Source organism: Protopterus annectens, chromosome 13.part0, assembly GCF_019279795.1.
Source record: "Protopterus annectens isolate FY-2018-M chromosome 13.part0, PAN1.0, whole genome shotgun sequence".
NCBI lineage: Eukaryota > Metazoa > Chordata > Ceratodontiformes > Protopteridae > Protopterus > Protopterus annectens.
Genome location: NC_056747.1, coordinates 974,178,756 through 974,206,142, shown reverse-complemented (window position 1 = coordinate 974,206,142; position 27,387 = coordinate 974,178,756). Strand labels below are relative to the sequence as shown.

The 27,387-nt window shown below is 42.8% G+C and overlaps 1 protein-coding gene across 1 annotated transcript in view; it reads right to left on the bottom strand.

The window, feature by feature from the left end:
* The window catches only part of ACLY (ATP citrate lyase), a gene marked incomplete at its 5' end in the record, with an annotated part of 1,378,630 nt that overhangs the window by 772,867 nt on the left and 578,376 nt on the right, over positions 1-27,387 (bottom strand). The window contains 2 exon segments of the mRNA XM_044054761.1: positions 23,221-23,375; positions 23,510-23,627. Coding sequence (XP_043910696.1) covers positions 23,221-23,375; positions 23,510-23,627 — 273 coding nt within the window.

Below are 27,387 nucleotides of genomic sequence, written 5' to 3'. Positions count from 1 at the left end.
ATGATGTATGTGAAGGCTTTCACTCTAGCTAGACAGAATTTTGTAAATAATTCTATGTCCTTGTAAATATTAATAAGATCCACAGGCTTGTTTGACAAATATATGCATGTTCTGAGCTTCAAAAATGTAACCGCAGAGCACCCTGCTGGAAGAAAGCTGATAAGCAAAGGATTTTACGACTGTTTGATCTCAAGCTCAAAGACAGACTGTTTGTAGCTACAAATTCTTTCTATTGTTTTAAGACATAATTACTAGGTTTCACATGTAAAATGTCTTTTATTGATGTGACTTCCTGGCAGGTGCAGATCAAAAGAGAAATGTTAAATTTAAGCTCTGTGGGCCTAGGAAACTTAAGAAGTTACAAGAATGATGTAATTTGAAATGACTCAGCAGTACTGTGTAGTATCAATTTAAGGACAGAAAGAAAGAACAGCATTTTGTTCTGAAGTTGACAACAACTCACCAGCACTTTGCCTTGTAAGTTGAATTTAGAACATAGTTTCTCTTAGAGACAGATAGGAATATAGCCAGATTAATCTAGCTGTTTTTTTATATTTATGTGAGACTATCCTACAATATTTTTTTAAAGTATTTTCCTGTGATCTCTGAATGCTCTCTGTTAGCACTGTGTTGAATTGAGGAGTATTGTCTTGTGTTTTTATTTATTATTATTAAATATTTTTAAACCTTTCAACTGTGGCTGTTTTATGTAGAGATAATTTATGCTCTTAAGTGTACTTGCAGGTATTTGGTGACATTGTATAGGCCACTCCTAAATAGCCTTTAAGTCTTAGTCACACTTAATAACTGGATAATAATAAAATTGCACAGTAGAATTGGACTCCCTTTGGTAAGGGCTTTTACAGCAGCTGATAAGGGTGGTTGGTACTACCTTATAGTTTGGGCAGAAGGGGGCATATATAGCTGGATAACCTGTACCAGCCTTCCCCAGGAGCATCTGTGTGTTTGCATATAATTCATATCTAGTACCACAAAAAGAAAAACGCTGTAAACACGAACACCAACAAAGGCAAAACAGCTGATACCAGTCTGGTAACCTCCACCACAAGAATTGCTCACAATAAGGTGCTGCTGTTCCAAACATGGTTTATTAACGTCAACAGAAGTATAAGCACGTTTTCATCGAAGAAATACGACTTCATCAGATAAAATCTTGAAGTACACTGCTGTTTAAATACTTCCCATGCTCCATAAAATACACAATTATCCAATAATCCAATTAAAATAAATTGAATAAACATATAAATTTAAAGCTATATAAATGTACAAAAAACTCTGTTGAAAATACTAATTACATAAGAACCCTGTATGAATTAGTCTCATGAAATACAATATATAAAAAATCATAAAACCAATATACCCCACACTATTGAATATAGAAAGTTGCATGGTAATATATATATGTGAATATTGAATCATATTAGACAAAAATAAATAAAATGAAAAAAACATTTCATATTCATATGCCAAAGTATCAATGAAAATTTTTTTTACATAAATATAAAAACTTGATCATTATGAATAGCAAACTCTAATTTAAATACATCCTGCCTTAAGTTTAAGGCAGGGAGCAATAGAAATGAAATCGTTGAGGCCCGGGAATTTATTAGATTCTAAAAGAATCTGCCAAAAGGTCTCTCTGTGAGATAACTTGGCCTCCCAGGGTCCACCCCTGATGTCTTTGGGAACAGTTTCCACCACAAAAAACAAAAACCTGGCCCCCTCACACTCAATAGAATGCCTATACAATGCATTTTTACTGTTTAATTTGATCATGTCATATTGATGTTCATATATGCGACGTCTCAGCTGTCTTTCGGTTTTACCGATATAAAATGCCTGGCACAACTGACATACAGCCAAATAAACCACCCCGGTGGACAAACAGAATAACTTAAGGCTTTAATGTCCCTGTTCCTACTTTCTAGATATACATGATGGTCATGCATTATGTATTTACATGAGGAACAACGGCCACATTTGTATGTTCCTTTCTTCATACGAGAAGACTGTGTGGGCTGTTCATGTTGTTCCAATACCCGTTTGATGTTAACTCCTCTTCTAAAAAACATTTTCAGGTTCTTATCCTTGAGCAGATTCAAATCAGTAAAATCCTGGAACAATTGCCATTCCTTCTCTACTATTTTCCTAATATGTGTTGCATTAGTACTAAAATCAGTAATGAAGGCAAAATTACTGGAGAATAAACCAGCAGTATCCTTCAAGGTAGATCCGTCAGTCTCTCCAGAACCCTTACCCAGGATAGGACTAAAATTAGAAGTTATGTACTCACCATAACGTTCCATCTGAGTAGGTGTATTCATTTGTCTGCAACCTGTGGGTTATGGATCCGATATCGGATCCGAACCGGCATGGTTTTCCAGCTATGGATCCAAGCTCTCAGCTCCTCCCCTCACCCATAATGCCCTGCTCTACCCTCATGACCTCAGATCGAGTTTGCCAAAGCAACAATACCCTAAAAAGGGTAACAAAGAATATGCAGGAAACTGAAAGGCCAGGGGGATAGGAGGGCGGGATGGTTGCAGACAAATGAATACACCTACTCAGATGGAACGTTATGGTGAGTACATAACTTCTAAATCTGAAGTAGGATATTCATTTGTCTGCAACCTGTGGGACAGAGTCCCCAGCTACCTGAATCTTGGGCGGCCATCATGGAAGGATATTCCAGAGCACCGCGGAGCCAAAGTCTGCTCTACCCTAGATGCAAGATCCAACTTATAGTGGGAAATAAACGTATGAGATGAAGCCCACATGGCTGCTGCACAAATATCATCTAGAGGAATCCTAGCCTTGAAGGCTGCCGAGGTAGATACTGACCGGGTTGAATGGGCATGAACACCCTCCGGTGCGGGCCTTCCTGAAGCTTGATAAGCCAATAAAATGCACTGTGAAATCCAGCGGGACAGAGAAACTTTAGAGATTGGCTTGCCCAAATTGAATTTTGCAAAGGAAATAAACAGCTGGTCGGATTGCCTATGACCAGCTGTCCTGTTCAGATAAAATCTAAGTTGCCTGTGAACATCTAGTGAATGTAGCTTATATTCACCTTTGTTTTCATATTTAGGAAGAAAACAGGGAGGTTAATGGATTGATTGATGTTTGCTTCAGAAGCGATTTTAGGAAGAAAGGACGGGTTGGTCCTGAGGGAGACACGGTCCGGATGAAATACCAAGTAAGGAGGTTTAGCTGATAAAGCTTGAAGTTCAGAAACTCTCTTGGCTGATGTAATGGCTACCAAAAGGCTGTCTTGTAGGACAAGAATTTGAGATCCACCGTAGCCGCTGGCTCGAAAGGAGGCGGTCAAGGCCTGTAGGACCAAAGAAAGGTCCCAAGGAGGAACTGCTTGTTTTATAGGGGCCTGAGAAGAAAAGTACCTTTAAGAAATATTTTACACAATTTGGCTGACATAAGAGGATTAGAGTCATGGCCAATGTGATAGTGAGAAATTGTCGCCAGTTGAACTTTGACTGTGGAACTGCTGGCACCATCGTTAAAGAGAGTGGTTAGAAAGTCAAGCACTAAAGGTAGAGGAACCGTGTAGGGATTCAGGCCTTGCCGCTCCGCCCACAAAGAGAAAGCGTTTCCATTTGCTTGTAAACCTTTCTAGTGGATGGTTTATGAGCCGCCACCAAAATAGCCTTTACAGGTGAAGAAATACCGGGAGTCCTTATCAAGAGTGGAACTGGAGCAGCCAAGCGGTCAGCTTCAGGTTGTCCAGGTTCGGAGGAGGAATGCAGGATGGATGGGATATCAGATCCGGGATGGGATCTAGAATCCAAGGAGGATTCACCGAGTGAGACCTTAGGAAGGGGAACCAGATCTGTCGAGGCCAGAATGGAGCAATGAGAATCATTCTGCAACCCACCCGAGAGGCTTTCTGAAGAACTTGCAGCATCAGAGGCAAGGGTGGATAGGCATACAGAAGACCGGGTGGCCAAGCATGCACCAGAGCGTCTCTTGGGGTACCTCCGGGAGGAGGTATTAGAGCGAAAAAACTGTCGCACTTGGTGTTTGAGGGAGAAGCAAAAGATCGCATGAAGGGGTTCCCCACCGTGCGAATATGCGTTCCGCTACTTGACAATTGAGAGACCACTCGTAAGGGGTCAGAATGGTGCGACTGAGCTTGTCCGCTAGGATGTTGGACCGACCGGAATGTGCGTTGCTATTAGAAAGCGATTGGTGGAGATTGCCCATTCCCAAACTCTCATGGCCTCTCGACAAAGAGGGTAAGACCTTGTTCCCCTTGCTTGTTGATGTACCAGACAACAGACATGTTGTCCGATTGAATCGCAATTGTTCCCAAGGGAAGAAAGTCCTGAAGTGCTAGCAACGCTAAGAGCACTGCTCTCATCTCTAGAACATTGATATGCAGTAAGGTCTCTGAATCGTTCCACGTGCCTTGGATGGTCCGGCCAAAAGTGCCCCCACCCGAGGCGGGAGGCGTCCGTGGTCACTGTGGCGAGGGGAGAAGCACAAAATGGGCGGCCTTTGTGGAGATCCGGGAGTGGAGCCACCACAAGAGGCACCGCTTGCAAGCCTTGCTCATCGCTATGGGATGATGCATGGGGAGAGCAAGGTATGACCACTGTACTAAGAGCGTCCACTGTAGAATGCATATTGAGCCTGGCAAGAGGAAGAAGTGCTATAGCCGATGCCATGGACCCTAGAGCCCTCAGGACCAACTCCGCTGGAACAGAACTTGAATGGAGAATGGCCGCACCTGGAGCTGCAGATTTAGAACTCTGGCCGCAGTGAGGAAGGCTCGTAAACTCCTTGTGTCTAGCCTGGCCCCTATAAAATCTAAGAGCTGTGTGGGCCAGGTTGGACTTTTGTATTTATTGTGATGCCCAGAAAGGGAGCAAGATGGAGAAAGGAGTCTCGCCAATAGAAGTAGATGCCTTGTTGGGGCGGTAAGCCAGTCGTCCAGGTAGGGAAAGACCTGCACCCCTGAAGCCTCAGGTGGGCCGCTACCACTGCTAATACTTTGGTGAACACCCTGGGGCTGTGGTGAGACCAAAGGGAAGGACCCGAACTGGTAGTGACTGGCTCCCAGCCGGAAGCGGAGAAACCTCCTGGAGCGCCTGTCCATCAGGATGTGGTAGTACGCGTCCTTGAGGTCTATCGAGCACATCCAGTGATTTTCTCCCAGAAGGGGAGAATAGATTGCAGAGTGACCATTCGGAATTTTTCTTTGGGGACTGCCAGATTCAAGAGAGAGAGGTCTAGGATTGGTCTTAGTTCCCCGTCTTTTTGGCACTAAAAGAATCTGGAGTAGAACCCTGATCCGATCTGGTCTGGGGGAACGGGCTGGATGGCTCTTTTCTTTAGCAGATGGCCAATTTCTGCCAAAGCGGCCTCCCGTTGACCGGGTGGGACGTCTGGGAGGGACTTCAACTTTGGAAGGTGAAGGAAAGGAATGCGATATCCCTGGATATGATTTGGAGAACCCAGCGGTCCGATGTTATGGACTCCCATGCCGCTAGGTGCCCTCGAACGTCCCCGACTGCCTCCAGAGTAGAGCAGTCGGGCAACCCTCAGGGTTGCTGCCCGGGCCGTTCAGAGAAAGGTTCCCTGGACCCGAAGTTTCTGGGAGCCCCTCTGCCTCTAGGGCGGCGTCCTCCCTGTCCTCCTCTGCCACGGAAGGACTGGTTGTCCGGAGCAGGCTGGGACTGCTGCGACTTCCGGAACCACATCTTCTTCTGACCCTTTTGGTTCCTAGAATAGGGCCTCTGGGGTGCAGAGAAGCGGATCCCGACGGCAGACAGCGTCTTCCCATCCTTTTCGCTCTGGGTCAACGTCTCATGAACGGTCTTGCCAAACAGAGCAGAACCATCAAAGGCGTCGCAACGACGCTTTGAAGGGCTCAGAAAAATCGCAGGACGGAGCCAGGCCTGACGTCTAGTGACCAGTCCTGTCCCGCAGCTCTAGCGGCGCCCTCCGTTGCATGGGAGAGTAGCCGATAGAAGTATTTGTAACTGACCTAAGAGTGGCCATACGGGTGGAGTGCAGAACTCTGTCCTCCTCGAAATGGACTCAGGGGATGCAGCGTATTCCTTAATAAGATCTCGCTGCATCCGAATAACATGTGCCAAATAGTTCAGCGCCCTTACCGAAGGTCGCGAACTGAACATCCGCTTCCCCAAGCGGTCCATCATCCGAGACTCCTTGCTCGGTGGGTGGACTGAGGACTCTCCTGAGCCAGTTCCCTCTTTGTGGCCGCCGTCAACATGGCATCTACCGGAGGCCCCTTACTCCAATGGGACCGGTCGGATGGCGGACTAAGGATCCTATCCGGTCTTTTGGGAATTGGCTCCACGGTGTCCGGTTCCTTCCACGCCCTGGTGGTAATAAGGTCCACCAGGGGTCGGCAGGGGGACACCCAAGAGGTAGACGGGCCCGCTTCAAATGCCTCCAAGAACACGGACTCGTCCGAGGAAGACTTGGGGCAGACCACCCCCTTATACGGAGCATTTCCATGATGTCTCCAAAGGAGACATCCTCGGGTGACCGTGGGAGCCTTCCCTTCCTCCAAGTCCGTGTCTTCAGTGAGAGACTGGGAGTCAATGTGCCTCCTTTGCACGTATGCTTGCGAGGACCTCCTCTGGGGCTGTCAGAGGAGTCCCCGCCAGCAGCAATTTGCTCCATAGGAGCAACTTGGGGCACAGAAACGGGCTGTCCCAGGGGCCGGATGGTGGAAGCCTGGCCCAGTGCAGAGGGAGCGGGACGGAGCCGAACAGTGCCGGGGTCCGGAGACCCTCAACAGAGCCCTCTCCACTACATCAAAAGCGAGGGGAGCCGACCTCGACCAAAGGATCCGACAATCGGCTCCCCTCGGATCCGAAGAGTGGACGGAGCCGGCGCGGCACTCGGATCCGAGGGGACAGTACGCGCTCCGACACAGACGGCGCCCGAGCACTGATCCCCGGATCCGGCTCGGATCCAGGCTCCGAGAGGTCGGTCCGGCACTCGAGGGCAGGGTCGGATCCGGTACCAAGTACTATCGGCGCCGACCCACCCCGCCCGGCTGCTCGGCTCAGCTGCTCGAACCCGGATAGCGGGTCGGAGAAGGAGCAATAGGCTTAAAAGGGTGTTGAGCTCCCCGAGGGGAGGCAAGAGCACTCCCATCTGCATCTGGGCCTGGATGAACCTTCTCATCATCCGGTCCAGATCAGCATCAGAAAGGCTATGGGTAGATCTCGGCGAGGCTACCGAGGTAGACCTGGAGTGCCTCCTCGATAGCCTCGACGGAGATCGGGTCTCCTCCTCCTCAGGACCCGGTGAAAACCACACAGGGGAGCGGAGCCGAGAAGGAGGAGACCGAACGGAGCCGGGGAGAAGCCTGGCTGGCGGGCGGAAACAGAGGTCTCGGCCCGCCGCTTGTGGTGCTTCTCCCTCCGGTCCTTTTTAGCAGCATCCCTCTCCTCTCCAGAAGCGGGAGGTTGAGTCCCAGGAGCAGGAGGGGTTGCCACAGGGGGAACAACTGTAGCCACAGTAGTTCCGAAGGAGCGGAGGCGGAGCCGAGTCTGGCGGTAAAGACCCGCCAAGACAAGCTTGGACCTCCGCTCCCTCAGTGCCCTGGGGTTGAACCCTGCACATATGGAACAGCCAGATGTGAGGTGTTCAACCCCGAGACTCTAACACACCGAGTGTGGCCATCAGCCGGTGAGAGCTTATGGCCACACTCGAGCATTTAGAAAGATAGATTTTGGCTGATCAGCCATAATCTACAAGCTACTAAAGTAACTTAAAAGTAACTTAAAAGACACACAGGCCTACACACACACTCTACGGAACAGCGAGGGAGGGAAAAAATTACTTAATTTAACTCAAACTAAAACTATTAATGAGGGAAACCTAATCTTTCACACAAAAATACACAAAAAATTTAAAACTTTCTGTTTTAACAGGTAAAAATACAAGCACTTAGCTGAGAGCAAAGAACCCAAATCCAGTCACCAGCGCGGCAAACGAGATCTGAGGTCATGAGGGTAGAGCAGGGCATTATGGGTGAGGGGAGGAGCTGAGAGCTTGGATCCATAGCTGGAAAACCATGCCGGTTCGGATCCGATATCGGATCCATAACCCACAGGTTGCAGACAAATGAATATCCTACTTCAGATCTAGTATTACGAGCAGCCGTAACCTCTTCCTGAACTGATTGTATCAGACCTATGGGATATCCCCTTTCAAGAAATAAGGATGTAAGTTTGTCACACTCATCACTAAAATCTATATCCTGTGAAGTCATCCGGGAAACCCTGACGAACTGACCTTTCACAATTCCTCTTTTCTGAAATCTAGGATGTGAACTCTGGAAATGGATGTAACTGTTAGAGAATGTGGGCTTTCTGTATATACAGGACTTAACCCCATCCCCTTCCTTGATAAGAGTCACATCCAAATAGTTAACATTATTGTGGAATATTTGATATGTAAATTTTAGGAAGGTCGTGGTTGTGTTTATGTACTTAATAAAATCGTCAATACGTTCTACCGGTCCATTCCAAAAAATACATATATCATCCAGAAACCTGCAGTAATAGTTCCAATATGTAGAAAATTCACTATTAACCACAAATTTCTTTTCCCATATGGACATAACAATGTCAGCGTAAGTGGGGGCACAATTGGCACCCATGGAAACACCTGAAATCTGCTGAAAATACTCTCCAGAAAAGAAAACAAAATTGTTTTTCAACACCAAACCAAGGAGTTCAGTAACCATGTGTACATCATTGGGGGTAATATCAGGACATTCCCATAGGGCCTCTTCTATCCATTCCAACCCAATATCTGATGGAATAACTGAAAAGAGGTCAACCACATCTATGGTTAAAAATATGACCTCGTTTCTGAATAAATGGGTATGGACGTTGCGTAGAAAGGCCCAAGAATCTTTAAGGATATACTCCTGTCTCCCCCACAATTCCTTCAATTTCCAGTCCAAAAACTTGGAAATGTTATGTGTCTTGGACCCTTGTGCTGCTACAATAGGTCTCAAGGGTGGGTCAGATGGATTTTTGTGTATCTTGGGCACCCCAGAAATCGTGGGTACCCTAGGATCTGTATTGTTAAGATATGTAAATATATCCATTTTTATGACTTCCTGATCTACCAGATCTTGGATGGCCAAATCTATCTTATGATATGATAAATTAATTTTGTGTATAGAAGCAGATGTATATTTATCATAATCATGTAAAATGTTATACATTTTAGCCTGATACAAATTTTGGTCCATCAATACCGTTCCCCCACCCTTGTCGGGTTCCTAATAATTCATATCTCAAAGTGTGTGTGTCAGCTACTTGGCTAGGGACATGAAACACTGGTTGGACAAAGAGAGTGTTGGAGGTTTTGGGCTTGACCACTTGGCTGAGATCTGTACCCTATGCAGAGTCAGTGGGGAGTCTTATTGGGGATCTAGAGAGAAAGGGAGAACCAGCCCCAGACTGACTGTGATCTCATAGGTTCATAGGTAAGTACTAAGCTATTGGCCCTAGGGCCTATACAAGCCTTGCCAAAAATGTACCCTGGCTTTCGCCACCCAAGAAAATTATTTTCCTGTGCCCCTGTCAAGCAGAACCACAGAAGTGATCCCCGGGGTGAATTTCCTATTACCCATCCAATCATCAAGATTTTTCCTTGAAGAGTGCTAATGAGGAGCTCTGTTTGACATAGATAGGTAGTCTGTTCCAGAGTATGGGAAGTCTCTGGGACAGGAATCTATCCCTCCAGCATGTTCTGTTTATTGTGGTGACAAGGTTTAGGTCCCTAGAGCATGTAGCTCGGAGGGATTGGGATTTCTTTAAGTGGAGCATGTCCAACAGCTCTGGGTTTGACATAGCTTTGTATGTTAGGCAGAGATCGCCTCAGAGTAGGTGATATGTGATGGAGTAAAGCTGGTGTTTTTTGAGACGGTCTGCGTAAGGCATCTGTTTGAGGCCAGTAATCCTCTTTGTGAGGTATTTTTGCAGCCTTTCCAGTTGTTGTAGATGTCTTGTGAGGTACATAGCACATCTCGGCGTGCTCTTAAGGGAAACTGTACTTTACTGTATGTGTACTTGTTAACCTTCATAATGTTCATGCCCGTCACTGGTGCTAATGGTGAGGATTGAGGATCCATGATTACTGGTCCAATGCACGGGCATTAAATATTAATTGTTTGATAGCCGTGAGTTAGCCGCATCACATATTAATTGGCTTGTAGTGGCATGGGTAGTGAATTCCTGTAGCTTATGTACACTGATCACTGAAGGTGTTTTTGTAGTCTAAATTAGCCATGCAGTGAACACTCAGAGTACAGATCACAACTGTTTTATTTCTTTTGTTAGCTTAGTTAGTCGGGGAGAGCAGGCAAGCATGTCAGAAGAGGAGTATGGTAAGCTGACAAGGAGCCAGTTGGCCGAGATGTGCCAGGCTAAAGGACTGGTGCATGGAAATCTGACTAAGGCAGACATGATTGCAGTTTCAGGCACAGCTGCATCAGAGAATAGCAACCAGGAGGATGATCAGACTAGTCGTGGAGATGTACAAAACTCAGAGAATGGACAGCTCAACCTTTCTATAGAGGACTGAAAAATCCATCTGGAGTTAGAGAGAGTCGAGTTGTAGGCCAAGAGGTTGGAAATAGAAGCAGCAGAGACTGAGGTGTCTAATGACCGAGGAAAATGAGAAATTGTGACGTCTGTAGGCTGAGGAGAATGAGAAACTGTTACACCTGGAAGCTGAGGAAGAGAGGCAGAGGCAACAAGAAAATGAGATGCTGACTCTTTGCCAGAATCATGGAGGTAATGGGGAAGGGAGTAACCAGACCCCAGAAGCACAAAAGGTCAGTAAATTTCTTCCACAGTTTACAGAGGGGGATAATTTTGATAGTTTTGTTAATATGTTTGAGAGGGCATGTAAACAGTATGATGTTGACCAAAGGCTCTGGTACAGTTCCTGACCCCCTTACTCCATGGTAAAGTTGTAACTATTTTGTTCAAACTGTCTGACAATGACTTCTTAAATTATAATGCTATAAAGAATTGTTTGCTACAATTTTGTAAGCTAACACCTGAAGCTTATAGGAAAAGGTTTCATGACCAGATGAAAGTGTGTGTGAATATGTTGCTGAACTAAGCACTTATTTTCATAGGTGGGTGAGTGCATGTCAGGTCACCACTTTGGAAGGTCTGGCAGACCTTTTGGTGAGGAAACAAGCCCTTGGCAGTTTGCCTGAGGACAAGAAGATCTGGTTAGCTGATGGACAATGCTCTACTGTAAATGAGTTGAGGAAAAACGGAGACCTATACCTAGCAAGCAGGGCATCACTGCACAGGAAAGGGACACCCAGTGCTGCTCATGGGTTTAAGGGAACCCATGATGGGCAGCCCAGACTGCCACAACAGAATCTGCTAGTAGCAGGGAAAGCCACTATTCCAGGTACATGTCCAGGACCTAGGGTTAAATGTTTTGAATGCAACAAGCAGGACCATGTGGTATATAGATGTCCACGGAAACAAGGTGTTGAACAAAATGTGAGAGAGCCCTTAAGTGGGAATAACAAAATGCCAATAGTAGGTTGTCTTGAGACAACAGGGGTACCAAACTACCACCCTGCAAATGTCCTGATAGGGAAGGATTCTGATAATGCAGTACTATGTGCGCATGCAGTTACATGCAGTCAGGCTTGGAGACAAGCATGTGGGTCTGGTAGCCTGGGGGATGTCCAGTCAGACCTCACACTTGCAGTGAGGACCGGAGAGGTGGTTACTTCCCTGTAGCACTGAGAACAAAGGTGAGCCACAACTGCTTGTTGATACTGATGGTCCCTTAGACAGAGTGACTACAAGGCAGAGGTGAGCAGTACCCAGGCGGACAGTCAGGCACCGCTGTCAGAGGATACCAGACTTCCTGTAGAAGGGGAGCTGGGAAGGGTTACAAAGAGAGTTGAGGCAGGCTCAGCTCTCAGAAACCTACATTACAAGGCCTGAGGCAGGTAGCTAGCGAGACACCTGACTCTCAAGGGAAGGGGGAATCTATATACTGGGACAAAGGGTTACTGTACAGAGAGTGGAGCCCTGACAGAGGGCTAGAAGGTGAGCAAATGCAGCAGTTGGTAGTGCCTAGAGCCTACCATCTGGCACCTCTAGCCATAGCCAATGATATTCCCTTTGCAGGTCATACGGGCATAAAACTTACAAAGAGATGTATTATGCAGAACTTTTATTGGCCTTGATTTCCAGAGATGTAATAGGGTACTGCAGGACCTTTGAGCAGTGCCAAAATGTAGGCAAGGCAGGAGACTAGGTGAAAGCTCCTTTGATGCCTGTGATTGAGGAGCCATTTCAGAGGTTAGCTATGGATACTGTGGGGCCTCTGAGTACCCCAAGTTCCACAGGGAAAAAAAGTATATCCTAGTAGTAGTAGATTATGCTACCAGATACCTTGAAGCAGTGGCTTTGTCCTCCATTGAGGCAGAAAAAATGGCAAATAATTTGTTAGAGATTTTCAGGAGGGTAGGTTTCCCAAAAGAAATACTAACTGACAGAGGTGCCAATTTCATGTCAGACCTGTTGGCTTGTCTGTGGAAGTACTGTGGGGTGTAGCACCTTAAGACCACCCCCCTCCCATCTCCAGACTAATGGTCTTGTTGACAGGTTAAACTCTACACTCAAGTCAATGCTACAAGCATTTGCAGACCAGAGGGAGTGGGGCAAATATTGCCCCATCTGTTAATTGCTTGCAGAGAGGTTCCCCAGGAATCCACAGGCTTTTCACCCTTTGAGAGTTATTGTATGGGCATAGGGTGAGGGGGCCTCTAGACTTAATTAGTGATGAGTGAGGAAGGTGTGTGAGAACCCCACAAGGAGTCTGTTGTGGCATATGTCTTAAACTTCAGGACGAGGCTCAGGGAACTCATGGGCTTGGCCCAGGAGAACTTGGCAAAAGCCCAACACCAGAAAAAGGTCTGCTAGGGCAGGAATGCTCGAGCTGGAGAGTATGCTGTAGGGCAGCAGGTACTGGTTCTCATTCCTGTCAAACATAAGCTGCAGGCAGCCTGGGAGAGACCCTATGAGGTGGTAAGGAAGGTCAGTGATGTTAACTACAAGGTAGAACTGCTAGGCAGGAGGCAAGGGCACAAATTGTACCACGTTAACATAAAACCTTACTATGATAGGGAGGCCCTTGTGCTGTGTACTTGCATCGGATTGCAGGAGGAGTCTGAAGGAGATCTGGTGGCTGATCTCCTCAGTGAGGCTCGGACTGACACTTCAGTGGAAGGGGTGGCAATGTCCCAGCAGCTATCTCCTACCCAGGTTCGAGAAATCCAAGCAGTGTTACAGGAGCTTGGGGACATGTTCACTGGGAAACCAGGGTGCACCCACCTGGTGCAGCACCAGATGGATACAGGACCCCAAAGGCCTATTAGGCCAGACCCTTATATTGTGCCTGAGAGAGTCAAACAGACTCTGAGGGAGGAGATACAGGAAATGTTGGAACAAAGGGTAATTCAGAAGTCCAACAGTCCCTGAGCCTCCCCAGTGGTGCTGGTGCCAAAGAATGATGGCAGCACCAGGTTCTGTGCGGATTACGGGAAATTAAATAGTCACACAGTCAGATGCTTACCCCATGCCTAAGACAGATGCCCTAGAGCAGCAGGCTGGGGCTAAGTAACAAGGGTTACTGACAGATGCCCTCGACTCCCAGTGCTACAGAGAGGTCCGCCTTTGTGACTCCTTTTGGCTTGTACGAGTTCACAAAGATATCCTTTGGTATGAAAAATGCCCCAGCAACTTCCAGAGGCTGGTAGATCATATCCTAGCAGGACCGGGAGGGTTTGCTCTTGCTTACCTAGATGATATTGCCATCTACAGTCATTCCTGGCAAGAGCACCTTCAGCATGTCAGGGAGGTGCTGGGCAGACTACAAAGGGATGGGCTGACCATTAAGCCCAGCAAATGTCAGGTGGGTATGGCGGAGGTCTCCTACCTGGGACACACTGGGGAGTGGTGAGATTAGACCAGAACTTGCCAAAGTGGAAGCCATAAGATTACACCAGAACCTGCCAAAGTGGAAGCCAATCAGGCATGGCCTGCACCTGATACCAAAAAGCAGGTGAGGGCATTCTTAGGGACAGCAGGGTACTACAGAAAGTTTGTCCCCAATTATAGTACCATAGCTCCTCCCCTCACAGACATGACAATGAAAAACAGGCCAGATAAGATAGTGTGGACCTCAGCATGTGAGCAAGCATTCCAGAAGCTTAAAGAAGCTTTGGAAGGACCCCCTGTGTTAGCCAGTCCAGATTACAACAAATAATTTGTTGTGCAGGTGGATGCTTCAAACCATGGGGTGGCAGCTGTACTTAGCCAGATTTCTTCAGAGGGAGGGAAAGTCTAGCCATAGTGTGAGCACTGCAGAAACTTCATCCTTATCTGTACGGAAGGAAATTCAATGTAGTTACAGATCACAATCCCCTAACACGGTTACATAATTTTTTTGGGTTGTGAAAGCCAGGGTACCTTTTTGGCTAGGCTTATATAGGCCCTAGGGCCAACAGCCTAGTATCTACCTATGAACCAGCCAGCAACATGCCAAGTTGCTAAGACAGAGTCTAGAGTTGCAAGCATATGATATATGTCAGTGCAGTACTGCAGTGGGAGGGGGGATTGTGAAGGCTGCCAGCCTAGCTAGATAGAATTTTGTAAATAATTCTACATCCTTGTAAAATATTAATATGACCCACAGGCTTGTTTGACAAATGTAAGAAAACTGTGCATGTTCTGAGCGAACTTCAAAAATGTAATCACGGTGCACTCTGCTGTAAGAAAGCCGACAAGCAAAGGATTTTACAACCGTGTTTGATCTCAAGCTCTGAGATAGGATGTCTGTAGCTAGAAATCCTATTGTTTAAGGACATAGATAATTACTAGGTTTCACATGTAACGTGTCGTTTATTGCTGTGGCTTCCTGGCAGGTGCAGATCAAGAGAGAAATGTTACATTTTAAGTCCAGTGAGCCTGGGAAACTTAAGGACAAGTAACAAGAATGATGTAATCTGAAATGACTCAGCAGTACCATGTATTATCAATTTAAGGACAGAAAGAAGGAACAGCATTTTGTATTTTGTTCTGAAGCTGACAAACAACTCACCAGCACTTTGCCTTGTAAGCAGAATTTAGAACATAGTTTCTCTTAGAGACAGAGAGGAATCTAGTCAGACTAGTCTAGCTGTTTGTTTTCTATATTTATGTGAGAGTATCCCACAACATTGTGTTAAAGTATTTTCCTGTTATCTCTGAACTCACTATTAACACTGTGTTGAATTGATGAGTATTGTTGTGTGTTTTTATTTATTAAATATTTTTAAACCTTTCAACTGTGGCTGTTTTGTGTAGACATAAATTAAGCTCTTAAGAGTACTTGCATGTATTTGGTGACACTGTATAGGCCACTACTAAATAGCCTTCAAGTCTTAGTCACACTTACCAATTGGATAACAACAACATTGAACAGTAGAATTGGACACCCTGTGGTCAGGGCCTTTATAGTAGCTGATAAGGGTGGTTGGTGGCAGTTGGTACTACCTTATAGTCTGGGCAAAAGGGGGCATATCTGGAGAACCTGTGCCAGCCTTCTCTCGGAGTGTGTTTTTATATAATTCATATCTCAAAGTGTGTGTGTCAGCTACATGGGCAGGGACACAAAGCACTGGGTGGACAGAGAGGGCGCTGGAGATTTTGGCTTGACCACTCGGCTGAGATCTGTACCCTAAAGCTGTGCCAGTGGGGAGTCTTATTGGGGAGCTGGAGAGAAAAAGAGAAGCCAGCCCCAGACTGACTGTGATCTCTGTGTGCTCTTAAGGGAAATTGTACTTTACTGTGTGCGTACTTGTTATCCTTCCCAATGTGCACACCCCTCACTGGTGGTAGTGGTGAGGATTGAGGATCCTTGATTACTGGGCCAGTCCACGGGCGTCACAATATATACAGTTGAATACAAAAAAAAAAGATTAGTCAAACAAAAACATAAAAGTTCTAATAATACAGTAAGACAACAAAGTATCTCCTAGAAAATATTTAACAGCCTCTAAACCTACATTATGTTTAATATTAGTTTAATGACTTTGCACATCAATACTCATAAAAAAACATATCATCTGACCATATTAAGTCAGATTTTTTATCCAAAAAGTCACTAGTGTCTCTAATATAAGATGGCAACTTCAAAACATATGGCAACAAAAATTCAAGCAAAAACGTACCTGTATTATGTAAAAAATACTTGCAGACTGTCACTTCAGGGAGAATTTGAGACATTTTTGTGTAGCTTAGAAAGGCAGTAAAATACTGCTAACTCACTATAAGAAACTTGGAATTTAGTATCTTAAATAGCCTGAGAAAAATATCCTAATCTGCAAACTTTTTCTAATAATTCAACATAATTTGCATTGACCCTGTTATACTCTACACTATCAACTACCTCATAAACAGTATTATCTTGTAAATGTGACATACACATTTGGAAATATTGAAAACAATTCAGAATAATTTTAAAGCCTTTGTCATAGTTTAATCATTTTTAGAAAGCAACTGTAGTCCACTCCATTCTTTCGTAGACAAATTACATTGAATATTCTGTTTTGCAGATATAAACTTTTTATAAGCTGATTCAACTGCATAGTTAAGCATACCAGAAAACTATTTAATGCCTTCATGTTTTAAAGGTGGCATGAAAGAAATAACTAACAAATAACTTTTGTAGTAATGCTCTGAGCATTCAAACTAAATCACCCTCCAGATCAGATAAAGAATGCAACCCCCCATGACATTCAAAAAATACAATAAATGCAATTTGCGTATCAGTCTAAAAAAGTTATGTTTTAAAATGTGCATTCCGTGTTAAAATGGTCGGAATAAACAAATCAATACCAGAAATATACAAACCCAACTAAACAGAATTAAGGGCATTAACATTTCTGCCATTTCAGAACAATGAGGCTTTTCAATGATGATGTTGATCTGGAAAGGGCACGATCAAATCTTAAAGTCGATTTCCTTAGTAGGGGCTACAAAGCTGCAGAGATAGATAGCTGTATCAGAAGTCTGGAGAGAAAGGCAGAATAGATGCAGGCCATACTATGGTGTAGAGACTCCAGTTTAAATAAACTGGAGACCAAATTGAGTGAAGCCTGGTGATTTTAGGGTCACCCTGCCAAACTCCAGTGATATTAACAGTACATGTGATATTGTGAAAGATAATTGGAACATTCTAAGAACCGGAGATGAATATGAAAATGTGACGGGTGAAAAAGTGCTTTTCATTTAAGAACACATCCCTTAAAAGGCATCTTTGCTATAATCTAAATAATAACCAAGGAATTCCTTCAGAAAGAAATGGTACACATAAATGCAGAAATTGTAGTGCATGTAAATATGTATATACTGGCGAATCTTATCAACACCCTATATTGCACTTTAACACTGAGTTTAATTTTTACGCTGATTGTAGGACAAAAAATGTGGTTTATTTCAGTTTCTGTAAGATATGTTATGCATACTACATTGGTAAAACCAATTGTATGCTGAAAGACAGGATGCTTGAGCACTACAAGGATGTACGAAACACAAAAGAAACTAGTGCCTTGGCACAGCAGGTTTTAAAAGAAGGAATGAATCTTAGCTTTAGTTTCTTTGTATTAGAAGTGTTAGCTGAAGGTATAAGGGGAGGCAACTTTAAAAACAAAACTGAAGTGGCAGAGCAAAATTGGATAATTAAACTTCAGGCAGACAGACCTCCGCGGACTGAATCCCAAAGTCTCTCTAAAACCCTTCTTAAAAGAGAGACCTTTGAAGCATTAAAGTATGATGAAACACTAAACTGCTATTTTTAAGATAGTTTTTTAAAAAAAATTAAGTGCTTGATAATGTCTTTAATTTGTTAATTGATTTGTGATGTCATTAACTGATATGGTTTTAAAATGCTTCTGTTTTTTAAAAGAATGTATGTCTGATGAAGCGGTGAATACAGTGAAAGCACTAACATAATAAAATTTATTTTTATTTTTCCTTCTGTGAGTAACGGAGGCTGTTTCTTATTTATTTTCCACTGTTTTACTGCTGTTGGTTACGCTGCAAGTGTAAGCTGTTTTCTTTTTTGTTTACTCCTATTTTGCTGGCTTGTACTTGGACATGGCAGAAGGTGATGTTGCTAACATCCAAGTTGAACTTCCCTATAATCCTTCATCAAGTAAGAATGGTTCTTATCAACATTATATGCCGCTGGGCTAATGTTTTGAACACTAGCATTAATCCTTTGCTGCAGAATGGAATTCTATCTCACTCTGTTCCAGAGATACAGCATGAGAATATGTATGCAAGCTTCCATGAGAAGTACCAGGCATTGGAGAATAAACTATACAAATATAAGTGCTTACAATGGCAGAGCTTTCACTTTGAGGCTTCCTTGCAGCACAAAGTTGTACCGAGAGGTCTTAGGGTGCTCACTATACCCTAGCTATGGACAGACTTATTCAGGGCTACTTAAAGACTGGCAACTCTTGAATCTTGCACTTAACGCACAATATATGCAGCTCCTTATTAAATTATTTTTGCCACAAGAAAAAGAGTTGCAAGAACAAATAAATAACTTTCAGAATGAGATACTTGACAGCTATTCAGAAGATGCAATAGGAGAAAAACTTGATGTACTTTGTGATAATATTTTATCGCATGAGAAGAGGCTACAGGCAACTAAAATTTGAAAACTGCAGGGAGACATCAATGATTTTGAAAGAGGGGCGTTTTTTCCTGGCCCAGGAGCAGAAATGCTACTGATTCGCAACCTGTAGATCAGGAAATGAACAGAAAAGTTGAACAAACAATAGAAGTGTTGAAGGAAGTACCAGCATCTAATGTTGTAATGGAAGCACCAAATACATTGGCTACTAATGCTAATGACATTACAAGTATGCAAATCGAGCCCACTGAGTCCACACAGTCAGTACAAGTGATTAATAGAGTCAGTGCTAATAATCTCTCTGAGAGAGTTGTGAGACCGCAGATTGTTGCATCGGTTTCTATAGAGGTCGAACAGTCAGAAGCACATATGCAATCAAACAGAAATTTGTTTTATTAAAAGACCCGCTCCTTATATGAGAACGCTCCAAGAGGAGAGGGAGACTACGATGGCTACAGAGCACCAACACTCAGACAGCCAGGAACGGAAATGGAAGAGACAGGTTTAGTAATAAACATTCCGTCTTATTCACTAACTGATAAGCAACTTTCTGTACTATCAAAAGGTCTTCATTTTATACCTGCCCAAAGAACAGATTTGGTGGAGGTTAAAATGTCTAAAGTTGTTTGGGCGTAATTTTAACTTAAAAGCTTTATTTAAGGAAGAGACATCTATGTATGAAGTTTTTAAAAAAACAAGTACTTTCATTCCACCCTCACACCCTATGGTAGAGACTTTCATTGGAACGTGCGAGAAACAAATTAGAGAGAAATTAGCTGGACAAGGTAAAGCTAAGTTTTATAACATATTAAAGGCTGAACACGATGCACTACATGAACTAAAGAATATATCTAGTGCTGTTATTAGACCAGCTGAAGGGAGGGGGGGTTGTGGTCTTAGACAAAGACCTCTACTTACAGCAGATGAACATTTTATTAAATGATATTGACACATACTTAAATGTATCTGGTTCCACTGTGAAAGGGATTATTAAGAAGGTCTCTTTTTTGCTATTTGATCTACTGATTGCCAATTTGATTAATGAACCTTTATTTGAATGCTTTAAAGTAGAATATCCATTAATTCCTAACCTGTATGGACTGCCCAAAGTACATAAACATCTGAAAATACCACCTATGTGTCCTATAGTATCCAGCAAGGGCTGGGTGGCTGAACCTCTGTCTATTTATGTGAAAAATAATCTAACCCCCTTTCTAGATCAATGTGTTACTATATTGAAGGACACCAAGCATTTTTACAGAATTTGTATAGACAAACATGTAACTTACATACTGATTATTGGTTTGTGACCATGGACACAGAATCCTTATTTACAGTCATTCCCAATGAATGGTGAATATCTAGTATCAGGAAGTTTCTGAACAGTAAGAATTGGAATTACAGGAAGATTTCTCTTATCTGTATGCTGTTAAAACTAATATTTGACAACAATGTTTTTACATTTAATAATGAATTTTACTTGCAGAGGGTTGGCGTAGCTATGGGCACACCATGTGCGACCAGCTACACCAACCTTTGCTTATTTCAATGGGAAATGGATTATGTTTTATCTAACAACACATTTACTGAGAATCTGAAATGGTATACACGCTTTGTAGATGATGTCTTTTTGTTGTGGGATGGCACTATTGAACATCTGAATGACTTTATTGCATATCTGCATACTAGTACTACTAGTTTCCTTAAATTTACACATATTCTTTTAGTGACATTGATTTCTTGGATGTTAAGATTATACAGGGGAACTACACACAATACACACAGGCCTTTATAGAAAGCCGGTTAGGAGAAATAACATCCTACATAATAGTAGTATGAACCCTCGACATGCAAATAGAAATGTCTGGAAAGGGCACTATCAAATCTTAAAGTCTAATTCCTTAGTAGGGGCTACAAAGCTGCAGAGATAGACAGCTGTATCACAGAAGCCAGGAGAGAAAAGCAGAATAGATGCAGGCCATACTATGGAGAAGAGACTCCACTTGAAATAAACTCAAAACCAAATTGAGTGAAGCCTGGTGATTTTAGGGTCACCCTGCCATACTCCAGTGATATTAACAGTACATGTGACATTGTGAAATCTAATTGGAACAATCTAAGAACAGGAGATGAATTTGAAAATGTGATGGGTGAAACACAGTGCTTTTCATTTAAGAACACATCCCTTAAAAGGCATCTTTGCTATAATCTGAATAATAACCACGAAATTCCTTCAGAAAAAAATGGTACACATAAATGCAGAAATTGTAGTGAATGTAAATATGTATATACAGGTGAATCTTATCAACACCCTATTAACATTGACTTTAATTTTTACACTGATTGTAGGACAAAAAATGTGGTTTATTTCAGTTTCTGTAAGATATGTTGTGCATACTACATTGGTAAAACCATTACCAAGCATATGCTGAAAGACAGGATGCTTGAGCACTACAGGGATGTACGAAACACAAAAGAAATTAGCGCATTGGCACATGTTTTAAAAGAAGGAATGAATCACAGCTTAGGTGTTAGCTGAAGATATAATGGCAGGAGACTTTAAAAACAAAACTGAAGTGGCAGAGCAAAATTGGATAATTAAACTTCAGGCAGACAGACCTCCGGGACTGAATCCCAAAGTCTCTCTAAAACCCTTCTTAAAAGGGAGACCTCTGAAGCATTGAAGTATGATGAAAGACTGAAGCATTGAAGTATGATGAAAGACTAAACTGCTATTTTTAAAAAATTTTAAGTGCTTGATAATGTGTCTTTAATTTAATTGATTTGCGATGTCATTGATTGATATGGTTTTAAAATGTTTGTTTTTTAAGAGAATGTATGTCTGATGAAGCGGTGAATACCGTGAAAGCGCTAACATAATAAATTTTGTTACTTTTCTTTTTCCTGCTGTGAGTAACTGAGGCTGTTTCTTATTTATTACTGACATTTGCCCTGCCTAAGCTTTTGTTGGCCCTTTCATGCAGATAAATTACCAGATTCTGGTAGATTCCTTCCTCGTTTTCACTCACTAAAATTCTCTCTTCGGTCCGAATATCCATTCCAAAAGTCTCTTTAGAGATTTAATGGCTCCTAAGCCGGTGGCAAAGGAGGAAAAGACTGCTCCATACAAATCTATACCTGTACAAACACCCAAAGCATCTGACGTAAATGAAACTCCCTTCTGTGGATTTGAAGACTTCCTGGAATGATGTCTTTCATCCTGATGAGCAGAATGATTATTAGATTTCCAAAGGAAAGCCTGACCAAATTTGTAGTCCTGCAACTCTCTCTTCAGTTTAATGGTCTTACAATCAATTAATTCTTGTTTGTATTTTCAAATTTATCACTGATATCTGCCAACCAGAAATCCAAACAAGAAGGCACCAATAGTGTAGACAGTTCAGAGCATACAGTTTTAATATCACATTTCAGTTTATTTTGCTTGGCCACATCTCTATTAGGATGTTAACCTACTCTAAAGCACATATAAGTGCTGCGGCAAGCCATCTCTGAGGAAACTTTTTATCATCCTCATCTGCCAAGTCAAAGGGAGGAGAGGGAGATTTAAAAGCCAAAGCCCTATGACCGCTCAGTGTAACATCAAGTTCCAAGTAACATTTTAGTCCTAATTCAAATGGTTCCTGCCTAGTGGTACTTAATATTTTTTTATTATTTTTTCTGGTTTGTTATAAAGACTAAGGTACTGTTAGCATATGAGGACAGAAAGTTGTATTTTTTTTTCAATTATTAAATAAGCTGCAATCATTAACATGCATAATTTAAAGTCGGGATACATGTGGTTTTGTACCGATTTTTTGAGAGGTGATTATGCCCAGGGCTGCTTTAAACATCCTTCAACTGTTCTTACCAGACCAAGGTTTTAGTACTGTAGATTTTTCAAGAATATGTGAGGTGTGCAAAGTAATGAAGTAGAATAAAGTTTTTCTTTTTTGTTAGTGTTTGATTAAATGTGACAGTTTTTCCACTCCTGGCACAAAAGTATTGAGGTATACTGGCTGCAACTGTGATAATGTTGAGAAAAATGTCAATATCCATTTTACTGAGTGTGCTGGTCCTATGCAGGCTGCCATCACAGGGTAGGGTAACTCAAGTAAGAAGATTAGTAGCAAAATGCACTTATGAGCATAAATTTCTGGAAGCAGACATGACAAGAATGCATTAAGGTATGCAAAACTTGTGGGCAGGTGGATTAGCATGCCAACTATTATTAAAATTGTTCTTTCAATGATCTAGCTCAAACAATTAGTGATGTCTACACTTTTAACTGCACCACTTTCATCATTTATTGCAAGTTTAACTATGACAAGTCTTACTTGTTAGAGAAACAATCAGTAAATGTGTATAAAATTAGATAAAAATAGTATATTAGAAAGGCAACAAAAACATGTGTCAACAACAACACAAAGCAGTAAACAATCCATAACTTACAGAAGTACTGCCACTAGCATTGAGCAAAAAATTGGCAGTGTGTGCTGCAGTAGGAGGCTGGTTAGGAATTGGTCGGTGTCCAAGTGCCATGCCAACAATAGCAGTCATGTGGGTCTCTGTTCCAAAGACATGGATTGGAATACCAGTGGTCTTGCCTGACAATAAAAATACAAAATATTAGATAAAAAGCCTTTTGAGGAATTCTCAGGTATTTAGAGTACTAAGATTCAGAATAAACAGCGTTTAAAAACAACATTGAAGTTAAAAAGAAAAAAAAAAAATCACAGACCAACTTCGCCCATGACACGAAGACCCTCTTGATAATTGGGGCCTCCTCTTCGGACAAAAATTGTAACTTCATGCTCCTTAAGTGGGACCTGATAGTCTTTGATAGCTCTCACAATTCCCTACACAAAGAAAAATAAACATTTGGATAGTTTTTGAAAACAATAAATATTGAAAATAAAGCCAATATTCACATACATACTTTTAATTACAGTAGAAAGAAAATACACAGTTCCTTTGAAAGCCTATATTTCTTACTTAAGCTACTGTATCAACATTCCAGTTCACACTTTTGCTTCAGTCATGCAACATGTAAGCAGTTATGCCTCGGCTCTATAAAACAGAATCAAACCCAAGGGTAGCCAATATTTTAAAATACATCTCATATATGACAACATAAGATGACCAGTATATTATTCTCAATTTATTGCAGTCTCTTTCTATAGATATGTTAACATTTTTTTTTGTTTCCTCCTATCTCCCACTAACTGCTCCAGGTGCCCTTACACAAACTCTGGCTACCCAAAGACATCTGTCCCCCTAGACATTTGGAGCCAAAGAGGGGATCAAAGTATCCCAGTGCAGAATCACTGCCAAGGTCAGAATAGTTTTATACCTCACTCCCAGTCCTACTCCACACAAGTGATGTGTAGTAACATCAACTGCATTGATTAAGACAAGGATTCTGAAGTAATCTATTAATTTACTTATTCCAAAAACTGGGCACTCCTACTGGATTATACAAGATCCTCTTATAAAGAAGAATCAAATGTACTTTACTTATCCAATGGCTATACAAAACCCACATTAAATATAGAGTGCAATAACACACCAGTAAAACATACAAAAATGTTAATCAAAAGCAATACCCCTCTTTGGTTTGTGCAGGGAGGTAAGAATGGAATGGTTAATGCCAGCTCACCCACCTAAGGCGAAGTCGGCCATAGTTTACCCAAGTGGAGGACAAAGACACATACTTGCATATATAGCACACTACACAACTGACGACAGCATTTATATTTAGATGCAAGCATGCAGAATAAGTCACAGCTTGTCATGGTGCACTACGGCTACAAACAGAAACTTCTGGCCACCACCACAGATAACCGACTCCCAAATTTTGCCCCAAGGGGAAAGAATGGGCTATGGTGAATAAGTGAGCCAACAGGGGAGTTCTGCAGGGGAGGCTAGAAGGTCAAATGGGTGATCGCTCAAACAGACACCAAGGCAAAACAGTAAAATCCAGTTTAGAAATGTGAATGACAACAATTATGCAAGTCCATTCCTTAAAGAATCAAAACCCTGTAACATGCAAGACACTAATATTCCTGAATAGCAGCAAACACAACTATGTAACACAATGCAGGTCCATACCCTACCATCGCTGTTCTCAACACTTTCTCACATTTTGGTATAGAGGGATTAACCTGTTTGACTACCAATACGAGCACTGAAGGAACTAGGATGGGAAGGATGGGAGTGGGCAGCTTGTGTACCACTCCAGAAGGAAGAGCACAACATGCTCATGTTGCACTGCAACACATTGGTCAGAAGGGTGAGCATGCTTAGATGCACACATTAATCTTCCTAGGCAGTTATAGTAGAGTTGCAGCTGCCGAAGGTGCAGGGATATAACAGTCCACAAGATCTGTGGACTGGCCAACTCCATAACACTTCCACCAGTAAACGATGAGCCAGAGGGCTTTTACCCCTTTATGCAGAAAAAGAAACCATTATTCAAACTTGAAAACAGCAACAAAAAAAATTCAAACTTTGTCCTTCCTTTTTGAATATAAAGTTCTTTTTTGTTCTCCTAATTTAACTTCCTCACTTACATTCTTCATATGCCATTCACTACCCAAAAAGTACAGTTTTGTACCTACCATAAATGTAGATGTCCGATAGATATGCAACTGCAGTCATAACATGTGGGTTGTCCTGCCTCAGGCAGCCCTCGGTCGGCCGGATTCCAAAGTCTGGGTCCGACGTCGGCTGATGTTGCATTTCTCTCCGACGTCAGAGCAGCTGGAGTACATAAGCATCAGCCGACGCCATTTTCTTCAGTGTTTCTTGCCCCAGATGCCAGGTGCCCTCCAAGGAAGGCTGGAATCAAATTGGAAGGAAAAAACAGGATTCCAAACAAATAAGCAATAAACAGATACACCATAACAGATATCCCCAGCTAAGAGGAACAGGGATAGGAGTGGACCCAATACATAGAGGGGTATGGAGGGAGGGAAAATCCGACTGCAGTTGCATATCTATCGGACATCTACATTTATGGTAGGTACAAAACTGTACTATGTCCTTCAAGAATGCAACTGCAGTCATAACATGTGGGTAGAATACCATAGCTTAGCTGGGGGAGGAGGAATGCTCTAGGAAAGAGATGGTGTGGCAATCAAACCCTGCAGGACTGCCGAAGCAAAGCCTGCTCTGGATCTGGAGTATAGAGGGAGATTGTAGTGTTTGGAGAATGTATGCACGGAGCTCCATGTAGCAGCTTCTAGAATGTCCTTTGTAGGCACCCCTCTTAAAAATGCTGTAGAGGTGGCTGTAGCTCTGGTGGAGTGTGGTCTGACATTGACTGGAACAGTCTTCCCATGGAAGGAATAACAAAATCTGATGCAATGTCCAATCCATTTTGAAATAGTCTGCTTTGAAATTGCTTTCCCTTGTACTCCGGGGGCGTAAGCTACAAAAAGTTGATCAGACTTCCTACTGGTCTTGGTTCTATCCAGGTAGTAGCAAAGTTGTCTGTGAATGTCCAAGGTATGTAACAGTCTTTCCCCTTTGTTTTCAGGATTGGGGAAGAAAACAGGTAGATGAATAGCTTGATTTAAAGAAACCCTAGATACCACCTTTGGCATAAAAGTAGGGTTGGTTCTTAAGGAGACTCTGTCTCGGTGAAAGATTATGAATGGTGGTATTGCCATTAGGGCCTGTAATTCCGAAACCCTTCTTGCTGAGGTAATTGTCAACAGGAAAGCTGTCTTCCATGAGAGGAATTGTAAGTCCACTGAAGCTGCTGGTTCAAAAGGAGGTAGAGTTAGTTTTTCTAGAACAAAGTTGAGGTCCCAAGCTGGCACTGGAGCCTTTATTGGTGGCTTAATGTTCTTGACTCCCCTAAGGAATTGCCTTAGCAAAGGGTGTGAAAACACAGGTGGATCAGTGTTATATCTAGCTGAAATAGCTGAAGCATGTATCTTTATGGAAGAATATGAGAGCCCATTCTGAAGCATATCTGCCAAATATTCCAGGATGAGTGGGATGTTCAGTAGTGATGCATCATGACCCTTGCTGGTGTTCCAAATGCTGAATCTTTTCCATTTTGCCAAGTAAACCTTTCTGGTGGATGGTCTTCGAGCTTCTGTTCGTATCTGCTGGACTTCCTTGGAAAGAGAAAGATTGAGGTTATTCATGGAATCTCCCAGGCTGTTAGCTGCAGTGTCTGAAGGTTTGGATGCACTGTTTTGAAGTTGTGCCGAGTCAAAAGTAGGGGCCATTGGGGAAGGGCCCACTTCTTGTTGTGACATATGCTCCGTAGTAGCGGGTACCAGTGTTGCCTTGGCCAGTCTGGAGCTATTAGGATCCCCTTGGGTCTCTGCTTTGATCTTCAGTAGTACTGTGGTCATCAGTGGCAGAGGTGGGAATGCATATATTTTTAGGGAGTTCCAGTTGAAAGAAAGAGCATCTATTTTCCAAGCTTGTGGGTGGTATGTCCTTGAACAGAATTTTTGCAGATGATGGTTGAGATGAGAGGCAAATAGGTCTACTTCTGGCCTGCCCCATGTCGAGGTGAGTTGTGTGAAGGTCCTTGGGTGTAACCTCCACTCGTGAGGATCTATGAAATTCCTGCTTAGGTTGTCTGCCAGCACATTG